Source organism: Eutrigla gurnardus (genome assembly GCF_963514095.1).
Source record: "Eutrigla gurnardus genome assembly, chromosome: 7".
Lineage (NCBI taxonomy): Eukaryota > Metazoa > Chordata > Actinopteri > Perciformes > Triglidae > Eutrigla > Eutrigla gurnardus.
In genome coordinates, this window is record NC_139921.1 from 5567957 (window position 1) to 5595072 (window position 27116).

The window sequence follows — 27116 nt, forward strand, 5'->3', positions numbered from 1 at the left end:
ATGACGACGTCCACTTCTGATCTCCAGTCCGTGGTTTAGTGATTCTTTAAACTTGGTTTTCTCCACAGAGTTCAGCAGATCTCAGAGGTTCCCTTGACTCAGCAGCATCAAACACACCTGGACTCCATATTTATGGTGAGTACATGTACAAGCTCACCTTTCACTATTAACCACATCAACTACAGACTCAATGCTGAACAGGTTCTAGTGGTCTCCATGCTGCTCAGACCCACACATGAATCCCATGTTGGGTTCTTTAGAGTTCATGTTCAGTTTATCCTTCCGTTCCAGCTGCTGGAGGAGAACATCGGCACTTTTGTGAAGAACGAGCTGAAGAAGATCCAGAAGGTCCTGAATCCAGATTACCCAGAATGCTTGGAGAATGAGGACGAGGAGTTGTTGGATGGTGAGGATGAAGAGCAGAGGAGGAGCAGAGAGGCGTTTCAGAAGATCACATTGCACTTCCTGAGGAGAATGAAGCAGGAGGAGCTGGCTGACTGTCTGCACATCAGTAAGAGGATTTTAACAGATTTAACATGGTGGAAAGAAGAGAAGGATTCAACATGAAGAACTTCATATTTCTCCTAATAGGCTGCACACAACTTCAATGTTTAGGTTCTCTAGTTGTCTACAGACCCGATTACAGCCGATCTCATCATAAATATGCGTACGCATGATGTCAACGTTTATGTCGTTTTGCTTCAACCATCCAGACGAGTTAGAAGCTTTAAACAGTGAATTTAAACTGTTAGCAGCATCTAAATGTCTGCTTGTTACGTGTTCCGTTTTCAGAATCGATATTCCAACAGACTCAAGTTCTACTGAGTTCAGACAGGATCACGACCGTTTCAGAGAAACAGGTGTTTCACTTCCCCCAGTGACCGTTTTAACTGGTGACTTTCAGCTCGTATAACTAAATTGTTGGTAGATGAAAAACAAAGGTGTATTTAAAACAGGCTTCTACGAGGACACCTTTATGTTCTGTTGGTGTTTTCAATGGTGGCGTCTCAGGGTGGAAGATTATATATTATATTTTCACTTCATCAGCTGAACCTGATTGATTTTGTGTCCAATAGTTATGATTTAATCATGAAAGAAGCTCATGAAGACACTACTACTGAGGACTAAGCAGGGCTGTAAACTAGCGGTCGCCACTCGCCAAATGCGACTAAAATATTCCCCTGGCGACTTAATTTTTGAGGGATACATGCCACTGGGGCGGGTAAATGTTTGTCCCGATGGTCGTGCTCTTGCAATAAATTATGCATGATATAACAAAACATTGTAGTAGCTGTAAACTGATAAATTATGACGGTAGCAAACGTCAAGCTAAACCGGTGATTTGTTGTGTGTCACACTGAAATAGCTCCCCCGTCACCGCTGTAGAAAATAGTTCCCCCGAAGCAACGTAGCGTGCGCGTCACCGCTCTTTAAAAGTTTGGCGCAGTGACGGGTTCACGCCTGGTTCACACTGGACGCGGAAGTGCCGCGAATTCGGCGCCCCTGTTAAGCGATAGTGTCGTTCACACCAGACGCGGAGCGCCGCGAATAGGCGCGGCCCTCCCGCGCCGTGAAGGGATCGTTTCGGCGTCTGCTCTATTTTTTTGCGCGTGCCGCGAGCGAACGCGTCACTTTTGGCAGGAAATCACACAGAGAAACACGAGACAATCCGATCAATTTTCAAAATAAAAGCAATTTTCTAAATAAAATACCGCGATTGACAAACGCGATCATATTTGTGTATCTAAACTCGCACTGGGAAACAGGAAGAGACAATACATTTAATAATTGTGAAGAGTAGATTAAAAAAAATGTGTATTTCAACGGTATATCTGCACTACTACTGTCTACTACCATACACACTCTCTGTCTGTGTGTGTGTCCCTCTCTCTCTCTCTCTCTCGCTCTCTTTCTCTCTCTCAGAGAGAGAGAGAGAACGGATAAATACAAGAAGTGTACAAACTTCTTGGTAACAGAAACATGGCGTATTAATTTTATGGGGTTATTTACTCCATAATGAAAAAATAGCTCTGAATGAACAACAGCTGAGCAGAAACGCTTGTCGACCGTCGCGGAGAAATACGCGTCTGGTGTGAACAGAGGGGTAGCAGGCCGCGGCGCTTCCGCGGCCAGTGTGAACCAGGCGTGAGACTCGAGCGCAGCAATGTGGCGGCATATTCCCGGTGTGACCGAACCAAAGAGGAAAAATACAGAGGAGATAGGTGGAAAGGAAGGTGACAAAGAAGGCGAAACATCGACGAAAAAAGCAAAAGTGAGAAAGTTCAGTGAGAAGTGGAAGACTGACAGGGAATGGCTTCAGTACAACGACTCGACGGGTGTCATGTTTTGCTCCATCTGCCGAACACACGCCAAAGAAAAACAGCGCGGAAATTCAGTTCTGATGAGTAATTAATGAGTGTTTCCTTTGTCACAGTTTTGCACTGTTAAAGTTTAAATTTGCAATGTTGATGAAATGAATGAAATTCAATTAATAATATTAAAATGTATTTCTAAATAATACTTTGGCCTCTTTTCTAAGCATGTACTGCTCTATAATACTGTTATCTCGACGAAAAGTACTGAAACAGATGTACTGTATATGCAACAAAAAGAGGCAATTTATTATTTGGCCGGTAAAAAATTTACTTGGCCGGTAGATTCTTTCATCTACCGGTCCCCTTGGCAGGTGAGCCAAAAAGTTAGTTTACAGCCCTGACTATAGGAATACATGTCTCTATCACATGGCTTATTCATAGACTGTAAAAGGGTCTGTAGGATCCACTAACTGGGTTCCTTTGTTGTTTATTCAGGAACCGCTGGTCCAGTGTACCAACATAAACTCAAGTCTTACCTCAAGAAGAAGTTCCAGTGTTTGTTTGAGGGCATCACTAAAGCTGGAAACCCAACCCTCCTGAATCAGGTCTACACGGAGCTCCACGTCACAGAGGGAGGGACTGCAGAGGTCAATGACCAACATGAGGTCAGACAGATTGAAACGGCATCCAGGAAACCAGACAGACCAGAAACAACCATCAGACAAGAAGACATCTTTAAAGGCTCACCTGGAAGGGATGAACCAATCAGAACAGTGATGACAAAGGGAGTGGCTGGCATCGGGAAGACAGTGTTAACACAGAAGTTCACTCTGGACTGGGCTGAAGACAAAGCCAACCAGGACATACAGTTCACGTTTCCATTCACTTTCAGAGAGCTGAACCTGCTGAAAGAGAAGAAGTTCAGCTTGGTGGAACTCGTTCATCACTTCTTCCCTGAAACCAAAGAAGCAGGAATCTGCAGGTTTGAAGAGTTCCAGGTTGCGTTCATCTTTGACGGTCTGGACGAGTGTCGACTTCCTCTGGACTTCCACAACAACGAGATCCTGACTGATGTTACAGAGTCCACCTCGGTGGATGTGCTGCTGACAAACCTCATCAGGGGGAAACTGCTTCCCTCTGCTCGCCTCTGGATCACCACAAGACCTGCAGCAGCCAATCAGATCCCTCCTGGGTGTGTTGACATGGTGACAGAGGTCAGAGGGTTCACTGACCCACAGAAGGAGGACTACTTCAGGAAGAGGTTCAGAGATGAGGAGCAGGCTAACAGGATCATCACCCACATCCAGACCTCACGAAGCCTCCACATCATGTGCCACATCCCTGTCTTCTGCTGGATCACTGCTACAGTTCTGGAGGACGTGTTGAAGACCAGGGAGGGAGGGGAGCTGCCCAAGACCCTGACCGAGATGTACATCCACTTCCTGGTGGTTCAGTCCAAACTGAAGAACGTCAAGTATGATGGAGGAGCTGAGACGGATCCACACTGGAGTCCACAGAGCAGCAAGATGATTAAGTCTCTAGGAAAACTGGCTTTTGAGCAGCTGCAGAAAGGAAACCTGATCTTCTATGAACCAGACCTGAAAGAGTGTGGCATCGATATCAAAGCAGCCTCAGTGTACTCAGGAGTGTTCACACAGGTCTTCAGAGAGGAGAGAGGACTGTACCAGGACCAGGTGTTCTGCTTCGTCCATCTGAGTGTTCAGGAGTTTCTGGCTGCTCTTAATGTCCATCTGACCTTCATCAACTCTGGTGTCAATCTGATGGCAGAAGAACAAACAACCTCCAGGGCGTCTAAAGTCTATAGAGACGAACCTAAACTAACACATCTGCACCAGAGAGCTGTGGACAAGGCCTTACATAGTCCAAACGGACACCTGGACCTGTTCCTCCGTTTCCTTCTGGGTCTGTCACTAGAGACCAATCAGAAACACCTACGAGGTCTGCTGACACAGACAGGAAGTAGCTCACAGACCAATCAGGAAACAGTCCAGTACATCAAGGAGAAGGTTGATGAGGATCTGTCTCCAGAGAGAAGCATCAATCTGTTCCACTGTCTGAATGAACTGAATGATCGTTCTCTGGTGGAGGAGATCCAACAGTATCTGACTTCAGGACGTCTCTCCTACAATAAACTGTCTCCTGGTCAGTGGTCAGCTCTGGCCTTCATCTTACTGTCATCAGATAAACATCTGGACGTGTTTGACCTGAAGGAATACTCTGCTTCAGAGGAGGCTCTTCTGAGGCTGCTGCCGGTGGTCCAAGCCTCCAGCAAAGCTCTGTAAATATAGTTTTTCATTCAGAAAACAACAAACCATCTTGGAATTACAAGGTTCTATCTGCATTCTGAACGATTTGATTGGTTTTCCCAACTGCAAAAGGTAAAGAAGTAAAAAGTAGTTCCAAATAGTTACTGAAGAGTAAAGGTAAGAAAGTATTTAGTGAAAAAACGACTTGAGTACTGAGTAACTTTACTGAGTAAATTCTGATTATTGTGGCCCCACATAGACGTTGGAAGTGAGTTTTGTCAACATAAGAATGACTCGACCCACAAGAATCCGAGTGATGAGCAGCTACAAACAGAATCTCACATCAGAAACATTCAGAAATGAACTGATTCACAACTGAAAGTGAAACTTTAATAGGATCGACAGATTCACTGACTTTAGACGGTAAAAGTCAGGGGGATTTCAAAAAGTGGGCGGTATATTGTGACTCCTCCATAAATGATTGCACATACACTTGTATATTTATGCACATTTGTCTCTGAATGACAAGGATTTAGAATTAGAACTACTAGGATGTTTCTTCAGTAAATGTCTTTGATTCATCAACCACATGATTAGACACCATCTGATAGAATCAGGGTTTCACTGATGTATGTGTTGTGTAATGTTGTATGTATGTGTAATGTTTTCTACTTCATTTTACATTTATATTTTAGGATGAATCAGCATTATTTCTTATTCGAAAAATCATTGCTGGTTAAAGGTATAATATGTAAGAAATCTAAAGCAACTGGCCGTAAAATCATCCTAGTATGTCATAAAGACTCAGGAATAATGATCATATAACATACTGAACTCACCAATAACAACACAACAGCCAAAATATTCGCATTTCAAAAAATCTTTTGCGGACCGCAAATCATGTTTATGTTTTGAAAACGTGTTTTGGCACGTGGCGCCACCCACTGGCGTCTACAAATCATTGCAGTCAGTAGAGTCTCAGCTGCCGAGCAACCACGGGTTGCCAGTTTCGACTGAGCTACAATGGCGGAGGCAACGAAACCCAAAAGAGCTTGTTATGATTCACAAAAACGCCAAGATAAAAACCGAGGCAAAGCGAGGGTCTATATAGGGGGTCCATTTGAACGGTGGAGACAGTAGAAAGCTGAGAGGAATTTGAAATCGGATGCAGGATTGGCTACTCTTCTCCTAGACTGGTAAATTGAGCTTGGCTAACTAAGTTAGCATCACAGCTTGACAGGGATGGACATTTCAAATACTTTGAACTGTCGAGTAACAACGTTATTCATTTCGATCATAGAAACAAACGTTAGCAGCATAGACGTCGGAACTAGGGGTGCGCGGGGGCTGCGTACACTATGTTAATTAATCGCTGTTGTTAGCTGTTGTGAGCTGGACACCGACTCACGGAGCGGCTCAGAGCGCAGACCCCGGCATTAACCGAGGATCAACAGCTGAGTGGCGACGGCGAAGAGGCGGAGGCTCCGCTTTTATGTCCGCGTCATAACGCTTTGGTGCGGGTTTAAAACAGTGGGTTAACTTCAAAACGCGAGCGTCAGACGCTGTCAGAGCGTTTATGAACAGTGTTTCAGAGCTTCCCCTAAATGTCTCAAAGTAGGCTTTCAGGTAATTTCGCGGCATAACAGCGCCTTCCGGGTAAAAAAGACGTAGCCTACGGCAAAATCTGGAATGAAAAATGGCACTGTTATATCATCCCCGAATCCCATTCATAAACACAATATCTAGTATCAGTTAACGAGTCATTTTTCCGTTTTTCGTTCTTTTATTTTGAAACGAAAAACGGGAAACGACTCGTTAATCGTTTTTCGATTGTTGACTTCAAAACGAAAGTCTGATGGCTGCAACGTTCACGGACCGTTTATCCACTTAATCATTGTGTGCGTCTCTACCCCGACCGCCGTCCAGCTTGCTGACGGAGGATACGCCAACAGCTCTGGCAACCTTGAGTCTGGAGGGGAGGGGGTGGAGGGGGAGGCGGATACGACTCGCCGCAGTGTTTTGAATTTGAGTGTCGTACCGTTTTTGGCCACATTCTTACATATGGCGCCTTTAAGTTTAAAGGTCAATTAATGAAAACGTTCAGTCTTTTTAAAACCTGTTTTAGATCTTGATGAGGGGTTTTCATTGTTAGCTTCCACACAGTCAAGCCAACACAAGTTTCCTCATGTTATTCTGGCAGGTAGACTGCCAGCTAATGCTAGCCAGCTTATGCTAGCTTCCTCATGTTAGTCTGGCAGCTAACCCTAGCCACCATGTGCTAGTTTCCTTATATTACCCAATAAGCTAATGCTAGCCAGCTTATGCTAGCTTCCTCATGTTAGTCTGGCAGCTAACCCTAGCCACCATGTGCTAGTTTCCTTATATTACCCAATAAGCTAATGCTAGCCAGCGTATGCTAGCTTCATATGATCATTCTACCCAGATAATGCAAGCATTCTAATATTAGCCTATTAGATAATTATAGCTGCCATACCCTAGCTTCATATGCTAATGCTAGCCAGATAATGCTAGCTTCTTATATATTCCTAATGTTGCCGTACTAATCATAGAAAGCCAGTCTTAGCTGGCTAGCATGGTAGCTAACAATGAAAATAAACTTATTAGCAAGACTGAACTAGTCTGGTGTTTGTCCTGCTGTCTTTCACAAGGCTTGATCTTGAGGTTTCTTCTAAGCGTTGCGTTGGCGTGACATTTCCTCTGCTCCTTGTTGCTGCTGCCACTGAGTAACCACAGCAACGTGACAAAGAAGCAGAACCCGATTGGTCTTCCTGTGTGCATTTGACCTGCTGATTGGCTCACAAGTAGAACCTTAGAGAACCAAGGTGGTTTGACTTTGGAAATAGAACCTTTTAGTTTCCTAAATAAAACACCTCACATAATGTTACTAAGTTGTCACAGAATAAGAATATGTGAATAACTTAATTATGACAAAAATGAACCTGAGGTGATGAAAAGTTGTTTGTAATTGTTTCATCACTAATTTCTGATTCCTCTCCAGACTCAGTGGCTGTAACCTCTCAGAGAGAAGCTGTGAAGGTCTGTCCTCAGTTCTCAGCTCCCAGTCCTCCAGTCTAAGAGACCTGGACCTGAGTAACAACGACCTGCAGGATTCAGGAGTGAAGCTGCTGTCTGCTGGCCTGGAGAGTCCACACTGTCGACTGGAAACTCTCAGGTCAGATTCAACTACTTTGAGAAGTTTACCTATGAAGCTTAATGATGTGTTTACATGCACCAAATATTCAGTTAGGGCTGCACGGTGGTGTAGTGGGTAGCACTGTCGCCTCACAGCAGGTTTGGGTTCCTTCTATGTGGAGTTTGCATGTTCTCCCCGTGTAAGAGTCACACAATGTGAAGTTCTTATAATATCAGCAATTCAAATTTACACTGTTAAGAAAAATGTCACAACCTGTGGCATTAAAATAATTAATTTAAAACACAAGTAAAACTTTAGTAAAAGTCCACGTCTCTAAACAAGGGTCAAATACCAGGTAAAAGCAGTCCCAACTCCCGACTGCAGCAGATGGGGTCTCCAGTCCCACAGAAGGATGTATAAATTAATTATATAAACTAATAGGTTTGAGCCAAAATAAATTAATAACCACTTCACCCAAAAACAAACTAAATATCCATGCAATAAATAAAATAGCAAACAAAAGGCAGAAGGAAACACAAAGGCTCTCCCCTCTTCAGTATACAGTTGCTTTCAATCCTTCTGTATGGATCTACAAACGCATTGGCTCTTCACAGATAGATCAATGGTAGAAATAATGGTCAGACTTAAAGCTGTAGTCTACGATTTTTCACTTGAGCCAAAATTGAGCCAATAGTAGCCATCCGGTCCACATGGCAAAGGTCCATGCGGACCGGATTGTGGCGAGCGATTGCCGAGCAGTTTGGGATCGGGGACATACTGCAGGTCGGGGTGAGAGAGAAATCCAACCGGCACCCGCTGCATTTACACCGATAATATTTCATCATCCGTGGCCGTAATAAACACTATTACTGCTTTACATGTTGTGGAAGTCCCGGACACACCGGGAAACTAAACGGCCTGCCTGAGTTCATAAGCGGAGGGAATGTTCCCATTCATTGTCTATGTAAGAAGCCGTGTAATGCCGTCACGCCACGGCGAGTTTCGAGAAGTTGTCATAGAATAAGAATATGTGAATAACTTAATTATGACAAAAATGTCAGTTAGAACCTGATAGGATGAACAGTTGTTTGTAATTGTTTCATCACTAATTTCTGGTTCCTCTTCAGACTCAGTGGCTGTAACCTCTCAGAGAGAAGCTGTGAAGGTCTGTCCTCAGTTCTCAGCTCCCAGTCCTCCAGTCTAAGAGACCTGGACCTGAGTAACAACGACCTGCAGGATTCAGGAGTGAAGCTGCTGTCTGCTGGCCTGGAGAGTCCACACTGTCGACTGGAAACTCTCAGGTCAGATTCAACTACTTTGAGAAGTTTACCTATGAAGCTTTCAATGATGCGTTTACATGTACCAAATATTCAGTTATTTATATTCACGTATTCCTAAAAAGACACGTTTGCTACTAATCTGTTAACATGGCTGATGAAATACTGTTTCTGCTGCTAACGACTTGCCAGCAAAAGAACAAAACAAAACTTTTGTCAAAACCAAACCTCTTGCTTATCTTTTCCCTGCCGTTCGATGTTTTAATAGTTTTATAAATCCACCTGGCGTTTATAAATGCTGTTGCAAACGTCAGTCTACGTTTGTGAACGTCACTCCATGAACATGTGAGCCTGAACTACAACACCAGACTGTCTCTGCTGTCAAGGTGGAGCCAGTTTGAACCACTTTCTATACAGTTGAGTTTATTGAGTTTTATATGAAATGAACTAATATTCTTGTCACGGTGGCTGAAGCAGCAGGGAGGACCCACATGCAGACTCAAAGCTATGCAGATGCAATGAAGACATATTATTCATGAAAACACCCCTAGTGGCCAGCAGAGAGAATGCAGCTTTAAGGACCTTCAGGCTTGACTTCACTTTTCTGAACCAGAGGTTGATGCCTGATTGGAATATCAACTCTGACAACTGAACATGAACCAACCAGACATTTTGATGCTGCTGACAGTTTTAATTCAAAGTTTAAAGCTTCTAACTCGTCTGCACGGCGGAGACAAAACACCATTTTAACACCAACATGTGCACACACATTTATGATGACAATGACTGTAAAAGGCTCTATAGCAAGGGTCACTAAGAGGTGGAGCTTGGCCCAGATCCAGACCCAGACCCTGTCCTATCTGGACCCAGACCCATAACTGATGGATCATTGAGAATTATTAAATGATGACGGAGCGTTTCCATTTTACTGCTGCAGCGTTAGCATCACTACACTGGTTCAGATGGTTGGAGGCTAAATCATCTCACTGGTTGCTACTCACAAACACTAAATTACCCAGTAATGCAACGGGGTGAAACGTTAACTCTGAACTTAATCAAATCGGTGCAAACTGGAGTTTCTGTGAGTGACGTTTCTATGGTGACAACTGACGAGACTCACTGACAGCTGACAGATGGATCAGAGAGTGGAGGTGATAAACGTCAGTCAGGTCGGTGAGATCTAGAGCCGATAGATAAGTTCACACGGCTGCTCTCAAAGAGGAACGCTGACAGTGAGAACAGAGCTTTGAATCAAGACAGACTCTTTTCTTCCAACTGGCAGTTGAACACCTGAATGCCTCATATGTTCTGAGACTCTTAAGAAGCACATTTTCAAAGCTGTGTTTTGTATTTTACTGTTATTATCAGAGTACTTGTTATTCATAATTCCTCCAGTTCAATATGAAAACTATAAACATTGTTGAAATGTTATTGAATTACAGCCTTTTTTCTTTGCTAGATGGTTTAAAATCAATACCAGATCTTTGTTGGCACACCAGGTCTGAAGACAGACCACATAGACTGTTTCAACTGTTGTTTCTTCTCTTTTCTAACGCTTCCATTTCTCTCTCAATCATTTCAGCTCGTCTCTTGTCTTTCTTTTAACGTCCTCCTCTGTCCATCTCTGTCCATCACTCAGCCACGCCCAGTACAACATCAACACAGCAAAAGACAAATATCACTTTTTCTCATTTTAAAAAGTGGACAAATGGACATAAGTCTATGTAATGTCCCCAGAAGTGACAGTAGTGTGTGTGTCTTCAGTCTGTCAGGTTGTCTGATCACAGAGGACGGCTGTTCTTCTCTGGCCTCAGCTCTGGACTCCAACCCCTCCTATCTGAGACAGCTGGACCTGAGCTACAATCATCCAGGAGACTCAGGAGTCAAGCTGCTGTCTGCTGGACTGGAGGGTCCACACTGGAGACTGGACACTCTCAGGTGAGGACAGATGGACAGACATCAGACTGGACACTCTCAGGTGAGGACAGATGGACAGACATCAGACTGGACACTCAGGTGAGGACAGATGGACAGACATCAGACTGGTCTCTCAGGTGAGGACAGACATCAGACTGGACACTCTCAGGTGAGGACAGATGGACAGACATCAGACTGGACACTCTCAGGTGAGGACAGATGGACAGACATCAGACTGGACACTCTCAGGTGAGGACAGATGGACAGACATCAGACTGGACACTCAGGTGAGGACAGATGGACAGCCATCAGACTGGACACTCAGGTGAGGACAGATGGACAGACATCAGACTGGACTCTCAGGTGAGGACAGATGGACAGCCATCAGACTGGACACTCAGGTGAGGACAGATGGACAGACATCAGACTGGACACTCAGGTGAGGACAGATGGACAGCCATCAGACTGGACACTCAGGTGAGGACAGATGGACAGACATCAGACTGGACACTCAGGTGAGGACAGATGGACAGACATCAGACTGGACTCTCAGGTGAGGACAGATGGACAGACATCAGACTGGACTCTCAGGTGAGGACAGATGGACAGACATCAGACTGGACTCTCAGGTGAGGACAGATGGACAACAGATCCACTGTGTCTCCGTCTCTGACTGAGGAACTGGGGTTCATGTTTAATGGTGGACCTGATTGAGGTCTTTGAATGTCTTCCTGCAGGGTGGACCATGGGGGACAGCAGAATCTGAGACCTGGTCTGAGGAAGTGTGAGTATGTTTTCAGTAACTCAGCTGCTCCAGATTTGAACGTGTTCATGACTGAAATCCGATGATCACGTTTCTATCAGGATGTAGCGTTTGTTTCTTCGTGGCTGTAAAGATGTCGTGTTGTGTTCACACCAAACGCCACATTTTCACACTCAATTACACACAAAGTCAACGCAGAGACACAAACGGACGGCAACGGAGCCGTGTTTGTGTGAGTTTAAATATTTCAACTCAAGAGATACCAGAAGGAACCAGAGACTGTCTGTGGTCCCCTAGAGGTCTACAATAGTAGCTCACATTAGTCCAGAGACCAGACCAGACTATGTGGAGGAACCAGAGACTGTCTGTGGTCCCCCAGAGGTCTAGATAGTAGCTCAGATTAGTCCAGAGACCAGACCAGACTATGTGGAGGAACCAGAGACTGTCTGTGGTCCCCCAGAGGTCAAGATAGTAGCTCACATTAGTCCAGAGACCAGACCACAGGTTGGTCTAGTTTCAATCTTTAGTAATTTAAGGCCAAACTGTGATATTTTTACGACCAACGATGTAATTTTGTCGTGTTTTTGTTTTGTCTGTTGATCGTCAGTGATCCAGAACAGACAGGTTGCGTTCTCACTAATCCAACTTTCCTAACGGCTCTACATATATTACACTAATGATACACATATATAGAAACCTGTTCTCCAGGCAGGACCACACGGCCTCCCACAAAGAACACCCCCACTCCACATGGCTGACTGGTCGACACCCACACACACACCCACACACACACACACACACACTCACACACTCACACACTCACACACACACACACACACACACACACACACACACACACACACACACACACACACACACACACACACACACACACACACACACACACACACACACACACTTGTATAGTATTTAGTTAGATAGGCCACTTGGACTTAGTGTATGTTTCTTTGTTTATTGTTAATAAACCCCTTATGAACATACTGCTGTGTTTATTGTTTATTAATGTTGTATAAGAATGAATGATATCAACCTCTTCTCTGTGAAGAATTCACAAATCCTTCAACTGTTTGTACTCATATTCTAATAGTTATTAATTATTGGCATTTGAGTACAAACTCCTTTATATTGAGACTGAGTATTGATATTAATTATCTATTAATAACTGAACCTGCTCCTGCTAGTTCCCCAACACTGTGTTTTTCTCTGCGATCCAACAAAACACACACCACTACACACCGGTGTCCTATTTATCAATGAAATGGGTGACGTGACCCATCACCATCAAGTTACCGCCCCCTTGTGATGTCATATACTAATACCCAAAGTATATTTATTAAGCTTTCAAAACACAAACCAAAAAACACCCAATTGTCTCCAACAATAACCTTTAGCTGCATTGTGTTTGTTCTCTCCATCAGATGTCTGTGAACTGGAACTGGACACAAACACAGTCAGCAGAAAACTCAAACTGGACGACACCAACAGGAAGGTGACAGGTGTGTCAGACGACCAGTCATATCCAGATCATCCAGACAGATTTGTCTCATGGCCTCAGCTGCTGTGTAGAGACGGTCTGACTGGTCGCTGTTACTGGGAGGTCAAGTGGAGAGGAAGGGTTGATATATCAGTGAGTTACAGAGGAATCAAGAGGAGAGGAGACGACTCTTGGTTTGGAAGGAATGATCAGTCCTGGAGTCTGAGTTGTTATGCTGGTGGTTACTGTGTCTATCACAAAAACAAGCGAACAGACATCTCCTCCTCCTCCTCCTCCTCCTCCTCCTCCTCCTCCTCCTCCTCCTCTGGTGTGGTAGCAGTGTACTTGGACTGTCCTGCTGGCACTTTGACCTTCTACAGAGTCTCCTCTAACAAACTGATCCACCTCCACACCTTCAACACCACATTCACTGAACCTCTTTATCCTGGGTTTACAGTCTGGTCTGGATCATCAGTGTCTCTGCGTCTCTGAAACTGTTCACAACAAACACAAAGCGGTGTGATTACATTCAGAGTCGATGCAAAGATGTGAATGAAAACATTGCAGTTTGTAATCAGTCAGGTTCATTCCTCCTTGTACTTGTTGTAAATGTATTAATGCTTGTGTAAATGTACTTAAATGAATGGAGTATATCGGGATGGCTTTGTCTTTAGACTGAACCTTGTCGTGTTGAGGAACATGCATTAGTGACTGGAGCAAATAGTTGCTGTCCAGTGAAAACCATCAACATGAAACACAGAGCACACACAGATTAGAATAGAAAACATAATGTATTTAACATATTACAAATAAAAACACATATTAAACTGTTTCTTCATTGTTGGAGAAAATGCTCCTGCTAAATTCACTAAGGAATTATAAACTATGATGATGCTGCAGCTGTGATTTTCCATTCATCAACGCTTTATAACGCTTGCTCTTGGGTGATGTTGGGACTTTGAACATCATGAGGGTGTTCTAGTCCTGCTGTATGTGAAAACATGTCCTGACATAACTTTTGTTATGATATGGAACAATAAATAAAATGGCATTTAAAAGAGAATAAACTGTTCTTGAACTGATATTTTAGCAAAAGTTTAATTAAACTATATTTTAAAACCAGTGTGACGATCTGAAAGATGCCTCGTCATGAAAATGAAAACAGGGCTGATGTCTGTTTCATTTCCCCGAGTACAGTCCGATACTATAGTATATTGAATGTGGAGATTAGTCCCATTATTATCACTCTATTGTGTTATTATTTCTAATACCTGCATCAGTTGAACTTGGTACAACTTGTGCAGGAGGCCTGCTGAATGTTGTGTTCCCAAGGACTCGTCTTCGTGTCCAGAGATACACAGACCAGCTGATGAAGACGGCTGCATGATGCATGTGAACGTGTCTGGGTATAAATGGTGACTTTGCTGCAGTGAACCTCCGTTGAATTGAATCCGGCGTCACCAACAGGCTTGGAAGAAGAGAAGCGTCCGCTGGCTGCATCTCGGCTCTGGGCAACTCCGACACTGCGGACGCAAATAAAGGTCTGAGGCGTTTTGCCACTATTTTATCGTCAGCTTCACCTCGGCCTAGACGCAGTGAGTAACGCATAATATTCTCCAAAAGGAAATTGATTAAGATCAAGATGAGAGAATGTGTGGATTCAAATCAAACGACTGAAATACTAAAAAGACAAAAGCTCTGTGTAATAAGGAAGTTACATGAGAACAGGTTCAAATAAAATAATAATACAAAGAATGTGAGTTAAAAGTAGACGTCCTGAGGGTAAAGTTAGGGCCGTTGATGAGACCCAGACCAGAGTGTCCCAAAACCAAGACTGCAAACTGTCCATAAATGCAACTTGGGGTCCTTCATGAATGCAACTCCTTCACTTATAATAGGCTCGTTGGAGATGAGCCAGCCGGCACAGAATCGATCTCGACAGACAATGCATGCTGGGTAGTTTTGTGTCCGACTTGATCCTGACTTGCTCCGACGTCATGAACACGTGGGCAACGATAGTCTCATGAGAACAAGGCGGCCGCAGGTGCTCTCAACCGACTGCAAGACCCGGGGCATGATGGGAAACGCCTGGCTCTCCCTCATCTAACAGCTGATTGTGTCATAATGAAAACAATTAGTGTGAGCAGTGTGGCTGAGGGTTCACTTTATTTTCTGCATTTGAATATTATTGTTTGCTGTGATTTCATTAGTTGCTGTGGACTATTGTTTTGGACTTTTTATATTGTTTACCTCTCCCATGAACTGCATGAACACGGACATCATTCCACTAAGTGACACACCTGTTGAACCCGCTTCAATCAGCATCTGATTGCCAGTTGAGCAGATCCTCCCAATAAAAGGATGCTAGATCTCTTACCAGAGGACTCTCTGCTCGGATGAACGTGCTGCACGCTGTCGCGGGCTGGATGGCCTCCTCTATTCCCCCGGTGTTTCTGCTGGCTGGATCTCCTGTGTCCCGGTGAAACCCTCTCCCAGACTCCTCCTGTCTGTCTCTGGTAGCGGCAAAGCGGCCCCCCAGAATCCCCGGCGCTGGACTTCCGGGTTGGAGCAAGAGCTACTCGTAAATCCCGAAGCACACTCCCGTTGCGGGCGCAAAAGGAAAACCAGGAACCAACTGGAGACTAGAATGAACTGAGTATTTCCCCCCTTGGTATAGAACATTGGACAATCAAAAAGACTTTTGCTTTTAAATAATTCTGTCCTTTTTAAGAAGCAATTATCTTGTCAAGCTTGTTTTTAGAAAGGGTAATAAAACATATTTCTATAAGAATTCTTCTGTCGTTCTGCCTGTGTTGGTGTGGCTGGGAATCCAAACTTTACTTATGTGAACTACATTCTATGATACTACTACCCCAACAGCAGATACACTACTATACTATAGTGTTTTGTATACATTATGGTCATAATTACATATATTTGGTGGCATTAGTTTATACTTTGTTTTTATACTTTGTTTCTTTCCTGACTCTTATAAAGCTACTGCAGCTGTATTGTAACAATCACCCTGATCCTCTTTCAAGTACACTCAACAAAAATATAAACGCAACACTTTTGTTTTTGCTCCTGTAACCCTAGGTTACATTAAGGAATGGTCAAATACCAGACAACGCCACCTAAGGCCTTACACCTTAAGACCTAACAATTCACACCGTATTGAAGTTTCCCCCACACTTGGTTCAATTGTATAGACAAGACAGAGACAGGTGTTCCAGTTGACTGGGCAATATTTATTGATATTAAGCAATGGCTATAGAAATCGGAAGCAACAATCCCTTGGATATAAAAAAAATGTAAATGTATTTTATTACAACAAGCAGAGAATGATAAAAACACACACAAGCCACGAATAGGGATAAAGGCCGTAAAATAGCAAGCAGAGGGTACTGGCGGCACTAAAACAGCAGCAATAGGCAGGTTAATATTGGGATCAATGAGCGTAGTTACCTGGCATACTGAGGGAGAAAGAGAGAGAGAGAGAGAGATCCACACGGCAACCACTCCGAGTGCTCCTATATCTACGAGAATCAAAAACACACACACACACACACACACCACAAGGCGTAGGCTGCACAGCAAACTGCAATAAAAATAAGGTGAAGGTGCTCATTAGCCTTACACTTAGTCCACCGCAAATATTGTGAAGGGGAAAAAGCACCCAACACCCCCAATACGCTGGAACCACGTTCACTGGCTTCTGTTAATAGAAAGAAGAACAAGGTCAATAAGCTACTTTAAGTTTAAGCTAGTATACCGGCCAGTACCCCAAAGCAGAGCTTAGTAGGAAAAGCAGCTAGGATAAGATGAGCGACAAGCCATCAAACATTGCCCAAGCCAGCATCACACACACACACACACACACACACACACACACACACACACACACACACACACACACACACACACACACACACACACACACACACACACACACACACACACACACACACACACACACACACACACACACACACACACACACACACACACACACACACACACACACACACACACACACACACACACACACACACACACACACACACACACACACACACACACACACACACACACACACACACACACACACACACACACACACACACACACACACACACACACACACACACACACACACACACACACACACACACACACACACACACACACACACACACACACACACACACACACACACACACACACACACACACACACACACACACACACACACACACACACACACACACACACACACACACACACACACACACACACACACACACACACACACACACACACACACACACACACACACACACACACACACACACACACACACACACACACACACACACACACACACACACACACACACACACACACACACACACACACACGTTGCCCTCAGACAGCGTGAATCTAAAAAGGGAGCACATTATCGTTACGCTAAAAGTATCTGGATACATAAAGCGAGGAGATCGTAAAATATGTTTAAGAAAAGAAAATACCGTAATAATCACTGTTCATCACACGTACCCGCACCGTAGCCCAAACACAGGAGAAAGGATACCTGGCGACTGTAGCAGACACAAGGTTTAATTTAGAACAGTTTAACGTACAACACACAACAACCATCAACTCACCCACCTCACCAGGATCCCCACACTCTCCACAACTGGATGTCAGAGCGAACAGAGAGCAAACGTCCCACAAGCTTCCTTCCTGGTCTTATACTCATTAGCGTGATTGCGAACTCAAAACAGCTGTGTAATGCATGGGCTCGCGTTCCCGCTAGCAGCCGTTGCTAACGTAAACAGTTACCCAGGAAGTAACCCGGAAGTAGGCTACTGTTGTCCGTGACCCACTGGTTACACTCCCATTTTTCATGAGATGGACTTAAAGATCTAAAATTCATTCCAGATACACAATATTACCATTTCTCTCAAACATTGTTCACAAATCTGTCTAAATGTGTGATAGTGAGCACTTCTGCTTTGCTGAGATAATCCATCCCACCTCACAGGTGTGCCACATCAAGATTATAGGAGCCACATCCATTGGATTTGCTCTGTGTGGTTTGACTCCCGGGTGACCTGGTTGACGCGCTGTGTTGATGTTTCCAGTACTATGCAGCTACGTGAAGCAATGATTGATCCATGCGATCGTCTCCGGTTTACAACCCATTTATTTTCTCACCATGACACCAATTGCATGGGAATACGGAATACATTTATATAGATCCTCAGTGACATAACAACAACTGGTGGTATTTGGTATTTCTAGCGGTCAAAAACCGTATGCCCTTCCAGGGTCAAACCATAGAGGTAACCCAAATGACGTACCCTTTATACCTGTACCAACAATACGGCAGCACCACTCAGTGGTCAACACAGACATTACAACATAAATGGAAAACAGGAAAATGGCTCTTACACTCCGGCCCCTAAATGTAAGCGACGGATGGAGCTAACAATTAAACCAAAACAAACAAAGAGCCATTAATACCCATCATGCATTACTGCATTATCATCAGATATCTTGAGCTGCGTTTAACAGACACAATTTGGTCACTGGTCTTACCACAGTGTTAAACTTCGTCTTAAGACGAACGGACCGTACAAACTCGTTTTTGTCGGGAAAGGTCTCGACTACTCGTCCGAGCAGCCAAGAGCCACGAGGGGCAGCCGAATCCATGACTATGACAATGTCTCCTGGCACAAGATTTCTTTTTTCTCTGTTCCATTTTTGCCGTTCTTGCAGCAGAGGGAGGTACTCTTGAACCCACCGTTTCCAGAACAGATCAGATACTGAACCTGTCTCCACCTTCTCTTTGCATAAAGGTCTTGTTTCACAAACAGCCCAGGTGGTAATGCAGGTTTGCCTTTCAGGGGAGGATATGGTTTGGTGTGAGAGGTTCAAGATCATTGGCATCCTCGGACAGCTGGGTGATGGGCCGGTCATTTACTATGGCCTCAACTTCACAGAGAACCGTGTGGAGGCCGTCGTCGTCCAATTGCTGCTGGTGCAATACAGATTTGAGAACACACCTTATTGTACGAATCATGCGCTCCCAAATTCCGCCAAAATGAGATGCCCCTGGAGGATTGAATTTCCAGTCCACTCCTGCTGGAATGAGAGATCTTTGAATCTGGTCATGATTAAGTGCAGCGTGAGCCTCCTTCAGTTCTCTATTTGCTCCAACGAAATTGGTACCATTGTCGGATAGCATATGAGAAACTTGGCCTCTTCTACTTATGAAGCGCCGCAAAGCATTAATGCACGCATCAGTATCCAGCGAGTTTGCAACCTCCAGGTGCACAGCTCTACTTGCCAAACAGGTAAAAATCACCCCGTAGCGTTTACAGAGGCTTCTTCCCCTCTTCACCTCGATAGGTCCAAAAAAGTCTACACCAACACTTGTGAAAGGAGGTAGGGTCAGGCAAAGTCCTTTCTAAAGGCAGGTCTGCCATTTTTTCTTCACCTGCTCTTGCAGCGTGGAGTCTGCACGTCCAACAATCATTTATAACCTTTCTTATTGCTGAAGGAGCCTTTGTGATCCAGTATTTCCTCCTGAGTTTGGATAGTGTGTGGTTTCTACCACTATGACCCAGTTGCTGGTGAATATGCCTGAGAATAAGAGTCGAAATATGCTGGTCTTTAGTGAGGATGAGTGGATGCTTGACTTCTTCTGGCAGAGCTGCCCTACTGAGCCTTCCTCCAACTCGAAGCAGGTCGTCCTCCAGACAAGGATCCAGTTTGTAAATAGGACTTTCTTTGCGGACTGCCGACTTTCCTGATGAGAGTGCATCAATTTCCGCCTTAAACCGCTGCTGCTGAGCGAAGCGAACAATCACAATCTCTGACTCCACAAGATCCTCCAACGTTATGCTCTGGTCCCCAACTGCACCTCTTGCCTTCCTCATCTCCAACTGTACATGAGCGGGTTGGTTGTTTGCATCAGAGGCCTGCAGCTCCTTTCTCCTTTGGCTTAATTTCAAGAGGGTATTTTGCACCTTCAGGAACCAGGCAACTGCAACCTTGAGCTTCCTCCAGTCTGAGAAGTATGTAATTAGTTGGTTAGTCGCATTCATTGATTCCTTGGTGATAACAGCATTCACCATGAAGTCTTTCTTAACTTCAGGGTCGTCCAGTGGGATGCTGATTTCTATGATATTTTCTGGCCAATACCTTTCTGGCTTCCAAAGAAAGTTGGGCCCTTCGATCCACCTGCTGCGAGTCAGTAGATCTTCGACTTTCATACCTCTGGATGCGTCGTCAGCTGGGTTATTTTTTGTGTTTACATACTTCCACTGTGAGACCTTTGTAGTGTCTCTGATAGTTGTCACCCTGTTTGCTACAAATTCTGATATTAAATTCTGACAACCTGCTAAGCTCTTCCAGCCACTTAGTCCACTGCTGCAGTATGTCACCAGGTAAGCTGGCATCCCATCCAGAGTTTCTCCTGCACAGCTCCTGCAACAAGATTTTGCCAGGCAATGTGACTGGTGCAATAAACCCCAAAGGATCGTACACTGAACTAAGCATGGACAGCATGCCACGTCTAGTGTCAGGACCGTTTTTCACCAGCGTCCTGAACTGAAAGGAGTCCCTCTTGATGTACCACTGGAGACCAAGGGCTTGTAAATGTCACCAATGCATTGGATTTAAAGCCCAGGCATGTGTGTGGCTCCACAAATACCTGCTCTCTAAATGTTGCGTTGTGCGCCGTCCAGTAGCTTGTGTACGATGTAGTCCACTCCACAGCCGTAGCCTCCAGCGTTAGCACCGTAGCCCATGGTTAGCCTCGATGATGCAGGTGCAGCGCAAGTCCTGACAGCTGCCGCCGGCGATTCTACTCGAAATCCCGCAGCCTCCAGTGCACTCCAGCGCAGCCGAAATCCCGACAGCTTCCCGGTCCTTCTGCAGCCCGCAAACGTCCTCCAAAAGGTACGATAGTCGAAGCTGCGCTAAGCTACCAGTAGCTTTCCAAGTCCTTGTGCCGCCTCTACAAGTTGCCTTACGTGCCGAAGGTTTCCTACTGTTCCAACCGGCAGTTTGAATAAACGGCAGGTTTTTGACAAATATAGGAGCCACATCCATTGGATGTGCTCTGTGTGGTTTGACTCCCGGGTGACCTGGTTGACGCGCTGTGTTGATGTTTCCAGTACTATGCAGCTACGTGAAGCAATGATTGATCCATGCGATCGTCTCCGGTTTACAACCCATTTATTTTCTCACCATGACACCAATTGCATGGGAATACGGAATACATTTATATAGATCCTCAGTGACATAACAACAACTGGTGGTACTTGGTATTTCTAGCGGTCAAAAACCGTATGCCCTTCCAGGGTCAAACAACAGAGGTAACCCAAATGACGTACCCTTTATACCTGTACCAACAATACGGCAGCACCACTCAGTGGTCAACACAGACATTACAACATAAATGGAAAACAGGAAAATGGCTCTTACAAAGATGCTGATCTGACATCATGATTAGTGCACAGGTGTACCTTATACTGCCCACAATAAAAGGCCACTCTGAAATGTGCATTTTTTCTGCAGATAGTCTATGTTGCCCTGTCAGTGTGGAGGTAATAACCAGATTCTGCCAAATGAATAAATGAAAGTACTTTGTGACCATCAGTGTTAAGATTCTATAATATATGTTTATATATAATGCTGGGTTACTGACCGCCGGTTGAACAGTACTTTTCAAGATGAATTGTGGGATACTTTGTAGGGCTGCATGATATTGTAAAAAACTAACATTGCGATTTTTTCAGACTGTCCTCCTCGAGAAAACGACCACATAGGTCGTGTGTCAAGCACCGAATTACGACCATATGTTACGTTTCAAAATAGCGCGCCCTCTAGCCCCCCCCACACGTCGACCTAAACCTACCCCGATTCCACGACATCTTCCCCCCACACCCTCCCCACCCCCCCCTAACCCCCCCCAAAAATGATAAAAAAAATAAATAAATAAGAGCAGAATCTAGTAGAAAAGAAGTAAACACGATTTCAACAAAACTATATAAAGTCTGTTACTAGAAGTTAGTTCACGTCAGCTAGAAGGATTATAATATCAGAGGTTTCATTTACGTTAACGTTTGAATCGGTGTCCATGTGTGTGTTTGGTAATTAGACGCAGCCAGGATGTCTAAAAAAAAGAAAAGTGGACATAAGAGACTTCTTTAGAAGTCAAAGTGTAAGTTACTCAAAGAAAGGCGTTACATCCTGCAACACCTTCACTGGCTCCCAATAAAGCAGCATATCCACTTCAAGATCCTCCTCATCATCTACAAAGCTCTCAATAATCTGATCAATAACATGTATTATTATTATTGTTATTATTATTACTATTGGATTAGAATTGGGTGATAATGTTTTGCTACATGATTTACAACCAGTTAAACCAAAGAAGGGAACAGTAGACTAAAAGTAGCAATAGAAAACTAGAAGAACTACTAGAAAACACAGTGAACTGAAAGAGTTAGAGTTTTATTAAAAATACTTGTGTCCCCCCCACCTCTGAAATCAGAATGTCATCCTTGAGTGTATGTCAGTCAGCGACCGTTGAAATTAGATGAGTTCATTCGCCTCCGACATCGCAGGCTCTGCTGCCATGTGACTATCGCTCACACGTACATTACGATGACGATGCTCAAACGATATATCGTGCAGCCCTAGCTGCCACTGAGTAACCATAGCAACATGACAAAGAAGCAGAACCCCATTGGTCTTCCTGTGTGCATTTGTCCTGCTGATTGGCTCACAAGTAGAACCTTGGAGAACCAAGGTGGTTTGACTTTGGAAATAGAACCTTTTTGTTTCCTAAATAAAACACCTCACATAATGTTACTAAGTTGTCACAGAATAAGAATATGTGAATAACTTAATTATGACAAAAATGTCAGTTAGAACCTGAGGTGATGAACAGTTGTTTGTAATTGTTTCATCACTAATTTCTGGTTCCTCTTCAGACTCAGTGGCTGTAACCTCTCAGAGAGAAGCTGTGAAGGTCTGTCCTCAGTTCTCAGCTCCCAGTCCTCCAGTCTAAGAGACCTGGACCTGAGTACCAACGACCTGCAGGATTCAGGAGTGAAGCTGCTGTCTGCTGGCCTGGAGAGTCCACACTGTCGACTGGAAACTCTCAGGTCAGATTCAACTACTTTGAGAAGTTTACCTATGAAGCTTTCAATGATGTGTTTACATGCACCAAATATTCAGTTATTTATATTCACGTATTCCTAAAAAGACACGTTTGCTACTAATCTGTTTACATGGCTGATGAAATACTGTTTCTGCTGCTAACGACTTGCCAGCAAAAGAACAAAACAAACCTTTTGTCAAAATCAAACCTCTTATTTATCTTTTCCCCGCCGTTCGATGTTTTAATAGTTTTATAAATCCACCTGGCGTTTATAAATGCTGTTGCAAACGTCAGTCTACGTTTTTGAACGTCACTCCATGAACATGTGAGCCTGAACTACAACACCAGACTGTCTCTGCTGTCAAGGTGGAGCCAGTTTGAACCACTTTCTATACAGTTGAGTTTGTTGAGTTTTATATGAAATTAACTAATATTCTTGTCACGGTGGCTGAAGCAGCAGGGAGGACCCATATGCAGACTCAAAGCTATGCAGATGCAATGAAGACATATTATTCATGAAAACACCCCCTAGTGGCCAGCAGAGAGAATGCAGCTTTAAAGGGATAGTTCGGAATTTTGGACATAAGATCTATTTTCCAAGTGAGCCGGTGTGTTCGAGACATCTGGAGACGTTTCTCAAGAAATTTCATTCAGTTCTTCTAGTTGCCGAGTTCGCTTATGCTATGGCTAACGCAAGTCAACGGTTCTTAGCTAGACAGATATTAAAAACAGTCTTGCCCACTCCACAGTGCACCCGAGGCAAATCAATTAAAACACTAGACTGTCGATGTACATATCTGTGTTGATAGAATAATATTTGAAATAAAACTAACCTTGCATCGCATGAATCATCCATTTTTTGAGGAACTAGTTTCTCAGCAGCAGCCGAACTTTACTTTGCTCCGTCGGACTCAAAACTCTAAGACGCGCCGCCCAAAATACTGCCCGTAAATAGGCAATCGAACCGGGCCAAACTGTTGGCACTTATACCCCCAAGGCTGTCTGAAAAGCCCTAGGAGCTCACTCAAACACCGGGCAGCACATGGCCACGCAAAGCCACAATTACGCATTGCGAACCCGGACCTCTGCTCCGTCCGTAGACCCGTAAACCCTCGGACGCGTTGCGGGGGATTTCCTCCTGGCACCACCAGTCTCCGTTCGTTCGGTCCCGGTTCTCATCTCCAGCTATCTCGGTCTCCACAGACGCTCCTCATCAGAGTCTTCAAAAGTTTCAGTATATTCTCCAAAAGTGTCCATTTCTGTGAGATTGAAGAAACTAGCACTGCAGGCTACTCTGCGTCTGTAGCAATGACAGCAGGTAAACAAACTATTATAGAACCGGTAACTTATATGCTAGGTGATATCAGTCCGCCGCTGCCATAGCCTACTAGGAAGTATGACACGCTGCTGCTGCTGCTGAGACGTAAATCCTTAAAAATGCAAGGTTGGTTTTATTTCAAACATTCTATCAACACATATGTACATCGATAGTCTGCCGTTACAATTGATTTGCCTCGGGTGCACTGTGGAGTGGGCAAGACTGTTTTTAATGCCTGTCTAGCTAAGAACCGTTGACCCGTGTTAGCCATAGCATAAGCAAACTCGGCAACTAGAAGAACTGAATGAAATTTCTTGAAAACGTCTCCTTACGTCTCGAACACACCGGCTCACTTGGAAAATAGGTCTTATATCCAAAATTCTGAACCATCCCTTTAAGGACCTTCAGGCTTGACTTCACTTTTCTGAACCAGAGGTTGATGCCTGATTGGAATATCAACTCTGACAACTGAACATGAACCAACCAGACATTTTGATGCTGCTGACAGTTTTAATTCAAAGTTTAAAGCTTCTAACTCGTCTGCACGGCGGAGACAAAACGCCATTTTAACACCAACATGTGCACACACATTTATGATGACAATGACTGTAAAAGGCTCTATAGCAAGGGTCACTAAGAGGTGGAGCTTAGCCCAGATCCAGACCCAGACCCCGTCCTATCTGGACCCAGACCCATAACTGATAGATCATTGAGAATTATGAAATGATGACGGAGCGTTTCCATTTTACTGCTGCAGCGTTAGCATCACTACACTGGTTCAGATGGTTGGAGGCTAAATCATCTCACTGGTTGCTACTCACAGACACTAAATTACCCAGTAATGCAACGGGGTGAAACGTTAACTCCAAACTTAATCAAATCTGTGCAAACTGGAGTTTCTGTGAGTGACGTTTCTATGGTGACAACTGAGGAGACTCACTGACAGCTGACAGATCGATCAGAGAGTGGAGGTGATAAACGTCAGTCAGGTCGGTGAAATCTAGAGCCGATAGATAAGTTCACACGGCTGCTCTCAAAGAGGAACGCTGACAGTGAGAACAGAGCTTTGAATCAAGACAGACTCTTTTCTTCCAACTGGCAGTTGAACACCTGAATGCCTCATATGTTCTGAGACTCTTAAGAAGCACAATTTCAAAGCTGTGTTTTGTATTTTACTGTTATTATCAGAGTACTTGTTATTCATGATTCCTCCAGTTCAATATGAAAACTATAAACATTGTTGAAATGTTATTGAATTACTGCCTTTTTTCTTTGCTAGATGGTTTAAAATCAATACCAGATCTTTGTTGGCACACCAGGTCTGAAGACAGACCACATAGACTGTTCCAACTGTTGTTTCTTCTCTTTTCTAACGCTTCAATTTCTCTCTCAATCATTTCAGCTCGTCTCTTGTCTTTCTTTAACTTCCTCCTCTGTCCATCTCTGTCCATCACTCAGCCACGCTTATCCCACCCAGTACAACATCAACACAGCAAAAGACAAATATCACTTTTTCTCATTTTAAAAAGTGGACAAATGGACATAAAGGCGGGTCCACACCGGACCGAAAATCGGCGTCTTTGAGAGAGTCGGCGTCCGTGACATGAGTCTCCTTGGTGTGGTCGCTCGAATCGGCCCACATCGGTGTTCATTTCAGCCGATTCAAATGTGTAATCCGCCATTCGAGTCGGCCATATTAAGTAGCCCGACTTAATTTACCGACGCGAGTCGGGCAGTCGATGCGGTGTGGACCCGCCTTAAGTCTACGTAAAGTCCCCAGAAGTGACAGTAGTGTGTGTCTTCAGTCTGTCAGGTTGTCTGATCACAGAGGATGGCTGTTCTTCTCTGGCCTCAGCTCTGGACTCCAACCCCTCCTATCTGAGACAGCTGGACCTGAGCTACAATCATCCAGGAGACTCAGGAGTCAAGCTGCTGTCTGCTGGACTGGAGGGTCCACACTGGAGACTGGACACTCGCAGGTGAGGACAGATGGACAGACTTCAGACTGGACACTCTCAGGTGAGGACAGATGGACAGACATCAGACTGGACACTCTCAGGTGGGGACAGATGGACAGACATCAGACTGGACACTCTCAGGTGAGGACAGATATCAGACTGGACACTCAGGTGAGGACAGATGGACATCAGCTCCAGACTGTGTCTCCGTCTCTGACTGAGGAACTGGGGTTCATGTTTAATGGTGGACCTGATTGAGGTCTCTGAATGTCTTCCTGCAGGGTGGACCATGGGGGACAGCAGAGACTGAGACCTGGTCTGAGGAAGTGTGAGTATGTTTTCAGTAACTCAGCTGCTCCAGATTTGAACGTGTTCATGACTGAAATCCGATGATCACGTTTCTATCAGGATGCAGCGTTTGTTTCTTCGTGGCTGTAAAGATGTCGTGTTGTGTTCACACCGAACGCCACAT

The 27116-nt window shown here is 44.4% G+C and overlaps 3 protein-coding genes across 3 annotated transcripts in view; all 3 read left to right on the forward strand.

Moving 5' to 3' along the window:
* LOC311015822 (NLR family CARD domain-containing protein 3-like) lies at positions 1-27037 on the forward strand (the record flags this gene model as incomplete). The annotated part of the gene is made up of 10 exons (XM_084013264.1): positions 1-26; positions 69-135; positions 292-511; positions 2811-4614; positions 7602-7775; positions 8864-9037; positions 10778-10951; positions 23199-23372; positions 26492-26665; positions 26926-27037. The coding sequence occupies 10 exons, from the start codon at positions 1-3 to the stop codon at positions 27035-27037; spliced, it is 3099 nt and encodes a 1032-aa protein (XP_083869390.1).
* LOC311015917 (uncharacterized protein) overlaps positions 1-27116 on the forward strand; it is a 546979-nt gene that overhangs the window by 4143 nt on the left and 515720 nt on the right. The window lies entirely within an intron of this gene.
* LOC311015823 (stonustoxin subunit alpha-like) lies at positions 13133-14482 on the forward strand (the record flags this gene model as incomplete). The annotated part of the gene is made up of 2 exons (XM_084013265.1): positions 13133-13164; positions 13200-14482. 2 exons carry the CDS (start codon positions 13133-13135, stop codon positions 13678-13680), a joined length of 513 nt encoding a protein of 170 aa, XP_083869391.1. The 3' UTR covers positions 13681-14482.